We start from the raw sequence: 13,571 nt of genomic DNA, 5'->3' as shown, positions 1-13,571 counted from the left end.
TCCGCCCTCAGCCGCTCCGCCCTCAGCCGCTCCGCCCTCCTCGGCCGCTCCGCCCTCAGCCGCTCCGCCCTCAGCCGCTCCGCCCTCAGCCGCTCCGCCCTCAGCCGCTCCGCCCTCCTCAGCCGCTCCGCCCTCCTCAGCCGCTCCGCCCTCCTCAGCCGCTCCGCCCTCCTCAGCCGCTCCGCCCTCCTCAGCCGCTCCGCCTTCCTCGGCCGCTCCGCCCTCCTCAGCCGCTCCGCCCTCCTCAGCCGCTCCGCCCTCAGCCGCTCCGCCTTCCTCAGCCGCTCCGCCTTCCTCAGCCGCTCCGCCCTCAGCCGCTCCGCCCTCCTCAGCCGCTCCGCCCTCCTCAGCCGCTCCGCCCGCGGCGCGTCCAGTCTCGCGAGACTTGAGTCCCCCCAACTTCCGGCCCCAGCTCTCGCGCGGTTTGTTCCGTTCGCGTGCGCGCGCTGCGATGGCGGCGGCGCCGGGCTGTGAGGAGCCGCGGCCGGCGGGCGGGGGGCTGGGCGCCGGGCCCCCTCACCCCGGCGTCCCCCCTCACCCCGGCGTGGCGCGGCGGCGGGGCCGGACGCTGCTGGTGCGGCACCTGCCTGCCGAGCTGACGGCGGCGGAGAAGGAGGATCTGCTGAAGCACTTCGGGGCGGTGTCTGTGCGCGTCCTGGCGGACCACGGGCGGCTGGTGAGGGGCCGGGGCCTGGGGCGGCCGCGGGCGCGGGAGCGGACACTTGCCGCCCGCCGCGGTGCCGAGCGGGGAGGGGGCGAGCGCGTTTGCCTCCGCAGGGCTCTTCCTTCGCCCTGGAGAGCGGCGCTGGGCCGAGGCAGGACGGCCGGGGAGCGTTCGATGTGGGAATGCCGCGTCCCCAGCGGCTCGAAGTCCCATAGCCTGGGCCGCAGCTGCGGCCTCGCTCGTTTTTAGGAATGAGGCTGTGGAAAAGTAGTGCAGAAGGGTCTTTTGGTAGGCGTGGGGATGCAGTTTCAAGGGTCTGTCGCTTGAAATCTTTTAGTTTTCTTGTTCCTCCAAATTAGAAAACTATAAGAATGCCTATCCGGTGATAAATGCCGTCTGCAAAAAGCCTTGTGTTCCTGCAGAACTGCAGATAACGATAGCCCTGTCTTGTGTCAGGGGCATGCTTTCCTTTATAGGATATTAAAAATACTGACTTGATTTTACGGTAATTTGCCTAATTACCCGCTTTTACAACAGTATTAAAAGCTTTGGGGTTTTGATGCCCAATCATTTAGTGGCAAGATTAAGTACTGAAGTTCGTTAAAACAGCTTTAAGATAAACTGTGTGTTTTGTGATGATTTGGTTGAATTTGGAAAGCTGAAGGGTTTTCATTTTTAAACTTAAAAATGTTAGTTACAAACTGTCCAGACTTGCAGGACAGTAATTTACAGTTAATCCTCCGTTTTTGAATGCAAGATTAAATTTACCAGTGCATCCTTCTTTGCAGTTTAGGCTCTTGCTACTCAAACTACTCAAACTACTGAGTTCCTGTCTTAATTTGTGACTGCAGAAGGTACTTCTAGATTCTTCAGGAAAACATTTTCTGGTCCTTTACCTTTGTCCTATTTGAGAGTTAGATGACTAATACTGGAAGCTTTCAAATATGTATACTTGAACTTAGGAATTACTTGTGGGTATAAGTTGTACATGCAATTTCTTACCTTTTTGGCTTAAACTCGGTATGACTTCGTTTGTTTTCTAGAAACATACTGCTTTTGCTACCTTTCCCAGTGAAAATGCAGCTGTAAAGGTTTGTATTGAGTTTCTTATTGAATGTTTTAGTAAAGCACTTCAGAGTTGCCCATTGTGCTCTAAAAGTGTTTCAACCATCATCTCCTGCTCATTGTTGGGGTGGAAAAAAATATGCAGAGCAATGTAACATTAAATTTCTGTTTCAGGAGATGCTTGAAGGGTTTGATAAAATGAACACTGTTGTAGGGTCTTAAGAAGGTGGGTTGGAAGGGGCTTGTGGAAATCATCTGATGCAGTTTGTCTCTTTGAGTATGGCAAACTTACATGAGACTGATCAGGGCTTTGTCTAAGGTGTATATGCATTGATATATAAACTATAAACCAAACATGGCTAATTTACCGACCAAATTAAAACCAATTATGCTTTGAAATAATTCTGACATTCTTCCTCTTTCCTTCCTTTCTTTCCTCCATTATAATTATTTGAAGGCTTTGTCAAGACTACATCAGCTGAAACTTTTAGGTCACACCTTAGTTGTTGAATTTGCAAAGGAGCAAGATAGTGTGCAGGTACTTAGCCAGCCTTCTGTCTCAGAGAAGTGTAAAAGGTATGTGCATAATGACTTAGGTTTATGTTTGTGGTCAAAGAAAGGGAGTGTTCATGATACTTTTGTAGCACTCTTAAGTAGAAGGGTAAATTTGGAAGTGTTACAGGCAGGGTCCTGTCTATAGATAAAGTGCCTCATTGCTCTCATTAATATTGTTTCACTTAGTATCATCATGAAATAAATCCCATCCTTATTCCTATAGTTATTAAGGTCTTTAATCAGCAGATGATCCTTTTTGATCTCATTTACAGAGCAAGATGCCAGTCTGTGTAGGCTGACCTCTGTGTTGCACAGGTTCTCTGTGTTTGAAGACACCTTTTATACTGCTTTTCTTGTGTGTGTTGGGGCATATTACTAAAGTAGTTTTTACAAAAGTGGCATAGTTAAGCTTTTGATTTTACATGTGTGACATGTAACTAAGTGATAGAAACTATATGATAGTGCTTTATTATAATCACTTATAGAAATTAAGTTACTTCGTCCCCTCTCTGAATAGAAATGAATCAATCATTTTATACAGTCTCTAAGCAGAGATTAACGTGAAACAATTGAAGTTCTTTTCCTGTGGATAGATTTATGTCAGAACTGTTTGAATATCGGGAAGACTTACTTAAAGCTGCATAAATACATATTTTAAAAGCCTGGCTGCTATAATTTTCTACATGTATTAATTATTAAGAATTAGTAATGGCTGTAGTTATACCATTTTTCAAATATGTTTTAAAATGATACTAAACTATTTCTTATGTTTTTTAATAGGTGAGATTAAGTGCCTTACATAATATATGAAATACGTTTCAATTTTGCCCCATTTTAATTAATGCTAAATGGATTTTTAGTTCAGAAGAAGCAGTGAAAGAAGAGGAGAAGAAAGAACCAAGCTGTGTTAAAATAGAGAGTGGAATTGCACCCAACCATGGGTTAGTGGGAGTTTTTATTATCTTAAACTATAACAGAATATTACTGTACTTATTTTGAAATAGATGTTGTGCAGTGCTGAAGAAGAGAGAAGGCATTAGGCTGCATTCTCTCCTGGTGTGTTTCAAAGAGTGCTACTGTTTTACATGCATAGCTGCAGGAATTTTCTTAAAAATGAACCCTTACAGTTGAGCAGTGACTGATGCTTTGAGCTGTGAAGTTATGGATGACAGAGTAGCCTTCTAGCACTATGTATTGCTTTCTTAGGAAACGTTTGAGGATTGGGTAGAATGTCCCAGTATTAACAGCAGAATAGTGTTGACTTTTGTTTTTCAAGAGCTTTTCCCCCCTATTTGTATTTTGCATACAGGAAGAATACATTCCTTTTGAGGTTAATAAATGCAGCACTTAGAGCATTGATTTTGATGTTTGTGCAGCACCCTATGCTGCACTTTTGGTTTGGGTAGGTTGACTGTGGACAAGTTCCTGTGTGACTTACTCTAGGTGCCCCTGCTCTGGCAGGGGCATTGGACTAGACGATCTTTTGAGGTCCTTTCCAACCCTTAAGAATCTGTGATTATTTCTGTGTACTTCAGGCTTCCTCCATGTGTTGATACTTTCATTATACCCAAGCCCAGTGAGTCTGTCAGGCCTTAGGAGAGCTCCCTCACGTTAAAGACAAAATGTAGGTGTCCCAAAACTTTTCTTAGGGAAATAATAATATTTCAGTGATACTTCAGAGGTAACGAGTAGCCAAACCTCTAGTAATTGTTGTTATCATTCCTTATGTGGTGATGGTGCTAAAATGTTTTCTTTTTAATCTGCTTTTTTCCTTAGCCTCACCTTTCCCATCAATTCTTGCCTCAAATATTTGTATCCACCGCCTTCAAGTACAATTCTAGCAAACATAGCAAATGCCTTGGCAAGCGTGCCCAAATTTTATGTCCAGGTGAGTAAAAAACAGCAAAAAATGGAAGTATCAAAGTAGAAACATCTCTGTTTTCCTCTTTGAATTGTCTTTCATTGACAAGGAGTAACTTACTTAATTGACACTGGAGACTTAACTGGGTATGATCTACCTAATTAGAGGTGACTTGAGTACTTGGTGTATGACTCATGTTTACAGTTAGTTGGATCTCCAGTGCAGGCTTTTGCGTTGTTTAATAATCAATGTAGTTGTGTCTTCATTAAAACTGTGCTGATGTATCCCTGCCAGAAGTTGCTGACTATGATACCTAGAAGGAACTGTCTTTAGTTATTTAAGGGAAATCTTTCTTCCATCATTTCAGGTACTTCATCTTATGAATAAAATGAATCTTCCTCCACCTTTTGGACCAATTACTGCTCGCCCTCCCATGGTAACTTTTTAAATTCACGTTTTAAGTACTCTCAAACAGATTCAGGGTTAAAAATGTTAGCAATGTGGTAGCAGGTCTACATTCAAACTCCTAAAACTTTTGATCCCTATATACATATTATTAAAGTGCTTCCTGTCATGTTCTAATTAATTATTGTCACTGGTTTTATTATGAAAGGGAAAGCAAGATGTATTATTTTTTTTCTTAAAATGTTTAATTCTTTTAAATTTTCCCCATAATTAGTATGAAGAGTATTTACCAGTGCCTGTGCCACCTCCCCCGATCCCACCTCTGCCTCCTGAAGACCCCCCTTTGCCTAAAGAGGAAGAGCAGCAACTGTCTAGTTCAGAAGAGTCAGAATATGAAAGTGAAGATGAGGAAGAAAAGGAGAGGTATGCATTTTAGTCATTTACAAGCTTTTGGGCTTTTCTAAAGTGGTGTTTCTGCTTTTCTAAGAAGCTTCTAGATCAGCAGATGGTAGAATCTGTTAATGTTTGCAATAGGTAAGATAATCTTTCCAGGCACATAAGGATGCTTCAAAGTGACTTAAAAACAGGAGGACAGTGCTGTTCTGAATCACAGTAAGAGAAGGGAAAATGGTCAAATGGTATGCAAATTAACATTTGTTACCATGTCCAAAAACCCAACAGAACAGACACAGTGAATGGGAGGGGGAGTGCTGATGGAAGCAATAGTTAGTTTCTCTGGATTCTTCACTTGCTTTTTACTGAGTGGTAAACTCCTCAGCCTGAATGATACGTGCACTCTGACTTGCAAAACATTCTTTGTGCATCAGTATGTCTTGCTGGGAATAATAGTAATGGGTGCTTGTTTGTGCTGCAGGATCCTCTTTCAGTTTTGGGGCTGAATTACATCATAGCTCATTTTATTAATCTTTAATACTAAATGAGAAGGCAATTTTCTTCATTTGTACTTAAACTGAAAAGTAAATCAGAAAGCTGCTGTGCTGTGTTTGTATTAATACGTGCTTTTGGGAAAAGGCACTCCTGTTGAGTGGAAATAGTATTTATTTAAAATAAAGGTTCAGCTTGGGGCTTCGTAGCATTTCTACATTGTCCTAATTAGGTGCATGCCAGGGGAAGGAAGGGGTGTCATCCAGCTACTTAGGATTTTGATCAATTATCAAAGTGTCAGTTAAGTGTCAGTGTCAGCTTAAGTGTCAGTTTGCTGTGTGTCAGTTTATTAAGGTAGTTTTTCTCTTGAGATAGCTGGATTTATAACCATATTCTGAAAAGTTGTGTTTCAAGAGCCTTAAGGAAGGAGAAAGTGTTTTCAAAATGAGTATTTTCAAATAAACTGTAAACCACTTTTAACTCTTTTTAAAATGTTGCTTAAAATAGAATGACCAAGTTGATGGAATTAGCAACCCTTCAGCCTAAAAGACCAATAAACACAAAGAAGCGTGGTGTTAGAAAAAGGCAAAGAATTAAAGACTTGCTGAATGTTCCTGTGTGTACTCCCCACAGGTTTGTATTGTTTGTGTGGCTTTTGCAGCTTTTCACAAAATTATTCCATGTAGTACATAATAATCTCTGTATGATGTTTCCTTTAGTGTTTCTGGTTTAATACAAGTATTCTTCACTGATTTGGTAAATTTGCTAGTGGAGGTGGTGTTCCCTTATCCTCATACTTGATTTGATTCTTCTAAAGGTCCAAATTTTTGTGTCATTTGAATTCAGATCTGCTCAACAACTTTAATCTGTAAAGTGTGCCTGCTTCAAGCTCTGTGTTTCTCAAAACAAACACATCTAGCTTATCAAACTAAGAAAAATCCTCCTTTCATAAAAAGGAAAAGCATTGTCATGGCTTAACCTTGACAGGAGCAATCTGTATTTATTATTTTGATACTTCTTGAAATAAATGTAAGGATGATTATGGAAGAATAAAAGCTGCTTTGGTTTTTGAAACTGCAGCACTGTGGCACAGTAGACATCAGTGTAGTATTTCTGTGTAGATATGATCACTTGTGGGTGTATTTTTGAGTTGCATTCTTCCTCCTCTGAGTGATTTTTGAAAATTTGGCATACTTGATACTCTGTGAGAGCAGCAGCAAGGCCACTTACTTTTCTTATCCAAGTTACTGGTGTAGTTTTTCCTAAGTGCCTGTTTGTACTGTAATGTGGTACATAACTCTTCTGCTCTTGCTGCCAGCCATGCCAACTGTATTTACTGTGTTCTAATCAACTTGAACTGTGCTGGGTGAAATTTATGACATGGAAGGCTTGGGTACTTGTGGTAAACGTAGCGTAAAATCTTTCTGGAAGAAATCCTCTATTTGACTCTGCATTCATCAGTATCTGTACCTTTTAATTAAGGTTCTGTTGTTTTAACCAGCAGTTTGCACCCTACACTGTCACCTTCAGATGTCTTTGAGCAGCCACAGCATGTAGGTCATAAAAAAATCGAGTTCCATATTACTACTGACATCCCAGCTGTTCTTCAGATAAACTCAGAAAAAGAAGAAAGAAATGGTAAGGGAGTTTGTGATTCAGATGCATTTAATATGGAATTCATGTGGCTTCAGTGTGTAGAAGGCTGCTGAAATTTAGACCAGGGAATTCTTTTCTATTGGAACTTTCTTAAATAGTATATACATCAGGGCTTGTTTAAGAACACCAACTTGTGTCTGCTCTGCATCTGCTGTTTTCCCCATGTTAAAGCACCATGGCTTTATGGTGAATTGCACTTTGTGTTATACAGTGTACTTGAATATATTCATCAGGCTAACTTTAGATTTTCCTTTTCTAGCTCTTAAAGAGCAGCATTCAAGTGATGGCCAGCTCCTGCGGTGCACTGGTTATCTACTATAAAAATACTGGGTGATAATGGCAATGAGATGTGATGATTTCTTAGAGGGTTGTGGTCAGTCTGTGTTTCTTGGTATTGTACTGTAATAGACACAGTTTTCCTCAATGAAAATTAGATGAACCATTGAAACATACAAACCACTTACATAATGTGTTGTAAATTTCAGACCTTCGTGCAGCCACAGAGGAAGTCAATAACACAGGCTTTGGAAGGATTTTCCCAGCTCCTAGCTCAAATGATAAAATGGAAACTGAGGAGGAAGACGATGAAATACCATCAGAATTTATTTCTAGAAGGGATCTAGAAAAAAACAGACTTTCTAGAGAAGGTATAACTGGGAGAATAAGTTATCTAATAACAGCTCTTTGTTGGAACAAATAGTTTAAATGAGTATTTCCTGTAATGATTGACCATACATTAAATTTCGATATTTTATATGGAACAGAAATAGAAAGTATGTCAATGAGCTGAAACATTGTCTGTTTTTCTGTCTCTCTAAGAAATGGAAAAATACTCTGTTTTCAAAAACTATGAGCCAGGTGATCCAAACTGCAGGATATATGTGAAGAATTTAGCTAAACAAGTTCAAGAAAAGGTAGGTAAACAAGCAAGTTAAATATTGATCAAAGGGGCTTTTTTTATCAGCTTTACTGCTACACCTACCCTTTAATTTCAGGATCTCAAGTTCATTTTTGGAAGATACGTTGATTTCCAGTCAGAAGAGGAACGAAATATGTAAGTTAATGTGGTACTTGGTGAAAACCATGCCTTTTGTGTTGTGTAATACTGGTGTAAATTGGGATTTAAGAACTAGTCATCTTTTCTTTTTCTTTATGCTATCTCAAAAGAAACTTTTAAACAGCGTCTGGAGACCCTACTATTTCACCCTTACATTGTCATTACTAAATTCACTGCTTATTGGCAGAGTGACAGGAGAATGAACAGTGTAGATGATTGTGTGCATCTGATCATTTAACATGTGCCATATTTACTACAGTTGCACACCAATTGCCCATTCTGCAGTCTAATACAGAAATGTCTTAATGCTTGTTACTAAACATCATCCCCAGGCAAAACGGTTTGCAATTACATAATTCCTGGTTTGAGGCTCTGCTCCCATTTCTGCTGGTTCTCCAACTCCAAGCATGAGAATGACATGTGAGCTGTGAAACACGAAAGTGTGGTTAATCATGAGTAACTGTCACTTTTGCCTCTAGGTTTGATATACGTTTGATGAAAGAAGGCCGGATGAAGGGACAGGCTTTCATTGGACTTCCTAATGAAAAAGCAGCTGCTAAAGCTTTAAAAGAAGCAAATGGATATGTTTTATTTGAGAAACCCATGGTGGTTGTATCTTTTTTTTCCTGCAAACATTTGCATTATATTTATTGTGATCTATCCTTCAATCTCTAGTTCTGCTGTCACACTCTTCTACTTGCTAGAAAACTATGGAAAGAGGAAATGCCTTAAGAGCACCAGGCAGCATAGAATAGTGTAGTATTGTTAATTTTACGCTAACTGAATGATACATAGAGGCAGCTCTTCTGAAACAGGAAAGTAAATGTGCTTTATTTAAGACAATAAAATTATCTCCTCTAGTCTTAGTTCATTGATCCTAGAAACACAAAGATAATTTAGCTTGTATGACCATTTCATTTAAATGAAGTAGGCTTTTTGTTTTGGTGAAGCCTGTGTTTACAGAATTAAGAACATAGTATTCCTGTCAGGGTCAGTTGTCTCTATTTAGACTGCTTCTCCAGTCAGTTACTCTTTGGGACTTCTATGCTTTTTGACTGCATTGCCCTGTTTTTTTGTAAGTCCTTTCTTATTTTTCATTTAAATGTCTCACAGTTAATTTCCTTTTCTTTGTACTCTTGTTCACCCTAACCTCATTCCTCTTAAGTGTTCTACTCCCAAATACCTACTGAGACATCAAAGTTATGGAATTAACATACTGGCATGGCTACATGCTACATGACTGTAAATGTCAAGCCTTTTTGCTGCTGTATTTACTCTCTATGCCTAACTCATTCCTGGTTAGTCCTCCCTGTTTGCTTAGTCCTGTATATTCTTGGGCAGACTCTCTTAACATTTTTGATACTGCAAATCAGTTTGAGTAGTAGACACTAAAGTTAGAATATTTATACTGTAGTAGAATTGATTCAGGGATAAAAGCTGCTCTTTAAACTACCTTTTGCTGAAATAATGCTGCTCTTTTTTTACTGCTTGATTGGCTTCTGTTTATTACTGACCATTGTAGTCCTTAACAGAATCTCAGCAATTTGCTCGTTCAGCCAGACCAAAACAGGATGCCAATGAGGGGAAAAGGAAAAAGTAGAACACTGCACAAGGTATGAATTTTCAATAAAGAAATAGGCTGGGGATTTTGTCCATTTGCCTTGTTGGGTTTGGTTTTGTTTTTTACTTATTATCTTATTAATGGCTTCTTTAAGTATAATGATGGTGGAAGGGAAATGCTCCATACAACATTCTGTTCTTAAATGTGCACTTACATCAGGAAACCAGAATGCATAGTATATAGCTGGTGTAAGTTAAAAATGTTGCTTCTTCCTCTCTTCAGAAGCTTGGAGACTGCTGTTTCCCTAATCCTGATATCCTAGGGTAGTTGTCAGTTTTCCTAGCCCTTAATCTGGGGAGCTAAAGAGAATAATTCTGTGGAATTGGACCATTTACCGTTCAGTAACTTTCTGGAGTTTTGACTTTGAAAAGAGTTGCCACTTTCCTCCTTCCCTTCTGTCCCCACCATTGTAAAGGGATCCTGAAGAACTGTTTCTAGCAATAAACTCCCTTCTGCTAGCTGTGTAAAGGACCTTTGGCTTTGCTAACTTGGAAAGAGGACATCTTAGTGCTGTCGCAGCATCCTTTAAACTTGCCTGATTTAGGAAAGGATATTGTGCCAGAAAGAGCTATGTTGCATGGATAAAGGCTTCCTTTGTTGTTCAATGATAGGTCCTAGTTTTCGGCATTATTGTCTAAATTTGATGGAAAAGTAACTTTTAGCACAAAATAATCACTATTTAACTTTATTTCCTATGTTATAGCTTTGCTTCAGTTCTCCTTCCTCCAAGTGTTTGTTTTATATAAAGCTAACTCAAGCAAAATCAGCTCTGATTTAACTGAGAGCTGTTTCATGGCTGAAAAACATTCGAGTGATGAACTGTCTCAAATGAGCATCTGAAGTAACTGGTGCAAGTATCAGAATCACTTATCTCTCAATCTGCACACTCTGATAGATCAGCCAGCTCAAATTCAAAGGGCTAAACTTACTTAGACTGGCATCACTCTGGTTATGTCTTCACGTAAGACCAAATGCACTCAGGCAGAATGCTTCTGAAACATTATTCTTAATCCATTCTGTGGTTTTAATGTGGATATTTTCATCATTGTTACTTTACAAAGAAACTGCAGTTTGAAATTAAGATTGTGAACATCTGGTTTTGACTTTTAAAACTGCGTTGGAGACCCTGCAGTGTGGTAACTGTGAGGGCAGTATTTCTGTTTAGAGCAGTTCCTTCCGTTGTAGGTTTCACGTTCTGTCAGTTCTCCAAGGTTTGTTTTTTTAAAATCAAATCATATTTGATCTCATTTCCATGGTTTCTGAGGTGCTATTTGGTCTTACCAGTTCCTGTTTTGAGCTACTGATTTGTAATTTGCAAAATCCCTTTTGTTTTATCAAATTGAAGATGGCATTCTTCTGTCCTGGTTATTGAAGAGACAAAAGAGCGTTGACCAAAGTATTCTGTTAAGAACAAGGGGTTAGGGGAATGTTTCAGTCTTGTTTCTCACTCCTTCCTTGTCAGGAAAAAAAACCCACTTGTATTTTAAGCAGTGTCTAATTAAGAAAATGTATTACTAAGATTTCTTTAACTGCAAAAAGAAACTTGAGGTATTTTAGCTATTGGAAGGCCTTATAAGTAAAGTCTGAATACTCTTATTCTTTGAGGAATTCCATGTCTTTCCACCCAATTCTTACATGAAATCTAGTTCTAACTGAGATATGCTAAATCATACTTGAATTACACACAGAAAATAACGAGGTGCTTATTTGTTTATTAATCACATTGATGGTCAAGCCTTTTTTTAGAGTGAGAAAACATGTACTTATGCAAGACTTATTTGTGCTCCTGAAAGTCTTGCATGGGTTACCTTGCTGTTGTTTTAATGTATCGAGGGCAGAACTTCTTCCTTACCTCGACCATTGGTATGTAAAGACCACAGAATGTGCTATAGACCAATAATAAAGATTTCTATGGATCCATGGGTGCATAAATATACATATAAACAAGTTTATGTAAGCATTTGGGGGACTTCAAATTGATCTGTGTCTCAAGGTTCTTGAGGGGATTGTTTTTAACAACTAAATGGACATAAGTTAAACTTATGTTTGTTTTTAACAGTAAGAAACTGTTACATTCAAGAATGTTCTTGCAATTAGCTTTTAATTATTATTTTCTCTGCAGAGGCAATATCCTTTGGAGAGAAAATAATACTTATGGTTTATGCAAATGCTATGTAACTCCTTACTGGATGAAGTGGTTTTCCTTGATGGGCTGTCAAAAGTTGCAGTTAATATTTGAGGTAACTGTTTTTTTTCTGCAACTAAAATGCAGTTTTTGTGGAGAAAAGAAATATTATATATATATGATACAGAAGGAAATGATGTTGAGAGGTTTCCAGCTTCTTCAGTGACTTGAATGGAAACATAATTGGGTTTTGGATCTGATGGGGAAAATTGAGTCTGTAAAACGGCCAAGACTTGAAGGAGAATTAAAGGGACAGAAAAATCTCGTTGGCCTAGGAGTTCCAGTTATCAAAAAACATATTTGCTTCTTAGTACAGAGTTTAGTGTTGGTGGCCTCACCAGCCCTCATTAAAATCTCATCAAGGGTCAAAACTGTGTTTTGCTAGAAGCAATTTTGCTTTTAATATAGGTAGCATAAAGTTTTGTGTGTGCAATATTGAGAATCAAGTGAAATTAAACCACATTCTGCTGTTCTTCTTTAGAAACATTCCTGCGTAATACTGCAGTAATACTGTCATGCAGAGTGTATCCTTTCTTGTTGTATCCTTTTTTGTGCAATGTTTCCCATAGAACTCAACTACATCTAAGTTTTTGTACAGAGTAGATGTGGGGAAGAGTTTACAGGTTCTAGATCTTGAACTAAGCTGGTAATTTTAAAAGCAAAGGGTACTTCAGGGGGAAAAAATAAGCAAAAACATCAATGAGCTGTCTGTGTTGTGTGAATAGACACGAAGAAGGTTCCCAGTCTTAAGAGGTGGTTTCCACCTTCTTCCTCAAGCATCATATAACTTGCTGATACATGGTTGAAATTGCTTGGCTTGTGTGAGCTAGAAGTGTTCCGTTGGCATGTGTTGAGCTGTGCTGAGCTCACACTGAGGGTGTCATCTTAATACAATAACACATTGGTTACAATATGTCACAGTGCAATTCTTAATAATATGGAAGGGCTGACCAATGCTTTGGATCACTTGATGATTACTGTTGTCCTGGTGTATGAGAAACAATCTGTAGTTGATTCTAGTTTGTACATTCCTTACTTTTTTTTTTCTTTCTTGAGAAGAAAATCTAACAGCATCTGGCAATGGGGTACTTGGTGTTGAACTGTTAATCACTGCTGCCTTCTTGCTGGTTTTTCTTTTTTAGGGTGTTCCCTGCACTGAGGTAGTGTTGTTGGCAGGGACTTCAGATATTTTTCTTGTGGGTTTCATATTACATAGTTTGACTTACAGATAATATAAAATTAATGCAATCTGTCAAGTCAGATATTTCCAGACATTTGGTGCTTTTCTGAAGGCTAAGCATCTTGCAATATAGTTGTCAAAAGAAGGCATAACACTACTGTTTTCTGGCTGTTCTTACTTTTAACATGCCTTTGTGATGTTCCAGGTCCCTTTTGTGTTCCAACTCTTTCAAGTATTACCCAGCTGAGGGAAGAAGCACTGTAATCACCGGGACTCTTGAACTGTGCGTAGTAGTGTTTGTAAAGTATTTAAGGCAGAGTCTAAGTTTTCTCATCCTAAAAGTTCCAGATATCTTTAAACTGTCACAAGACTCATGACAAATGTATGTTTGTTTGTTTGCTTGTGAAATCTCTAATAAATTATTTCCTTTCTCTTCA

The 13,571-nt window shown here is 39.4% G+C and overlaps 1 protein-coding gene across 1 annotated transcript; it reads left to right on the top strand.

Moving 5' to 3' along the window:
- Positions 1–451: 451 nt before the first annotated feature.
- On the top strand, positions 452–13,571 carry RNPC3 (RNA binding region (RNP1, RRM) containing 3). Its single transcript, XM_062004368.1, has 15 exons — positions 452–676; positions 1,708–1,755; positions 2,187–2,305; positions 3,145–3,225; positions 4,061–4,172; positions 4,513–4,581; positions 4,825–4,973; positions 5,943–6,068; positions 6,937–7,073; positions 7,577–7,738; positions 7,911–8,005; positions 8,087–8,145; positions 8,628–8,760; positions 9,689–9,761; positions 13,340–13,571. The coding sequence occupies exons 1-14, from the start codon at positions 452–454 to the stop codon at positions 9,746–9,748; spliced, it is 1,575 nt and encodes a 524-aa protein (XP_061860352.1). The 3' UTR covers positions 9,749–9,761; positions 13,340–13,571.

This window comes from Colius striatus, chromosome 10 (assembly GCF_028858725.1).
Source record: "Colius striatus isolate bColStr4 chromosome 10, bColStr4.1.hap1, whole genome shotgun sequence".
NCBI lineage: Eukaryota > Metazoa > Chordata > Aves > Coliiformes > Coliidae > Colius > Colius striatus.
Note: the sequence above shows the minus strand (reverse complement) of the source record. Positions and strands in the feature narration are given on the sequence as shown.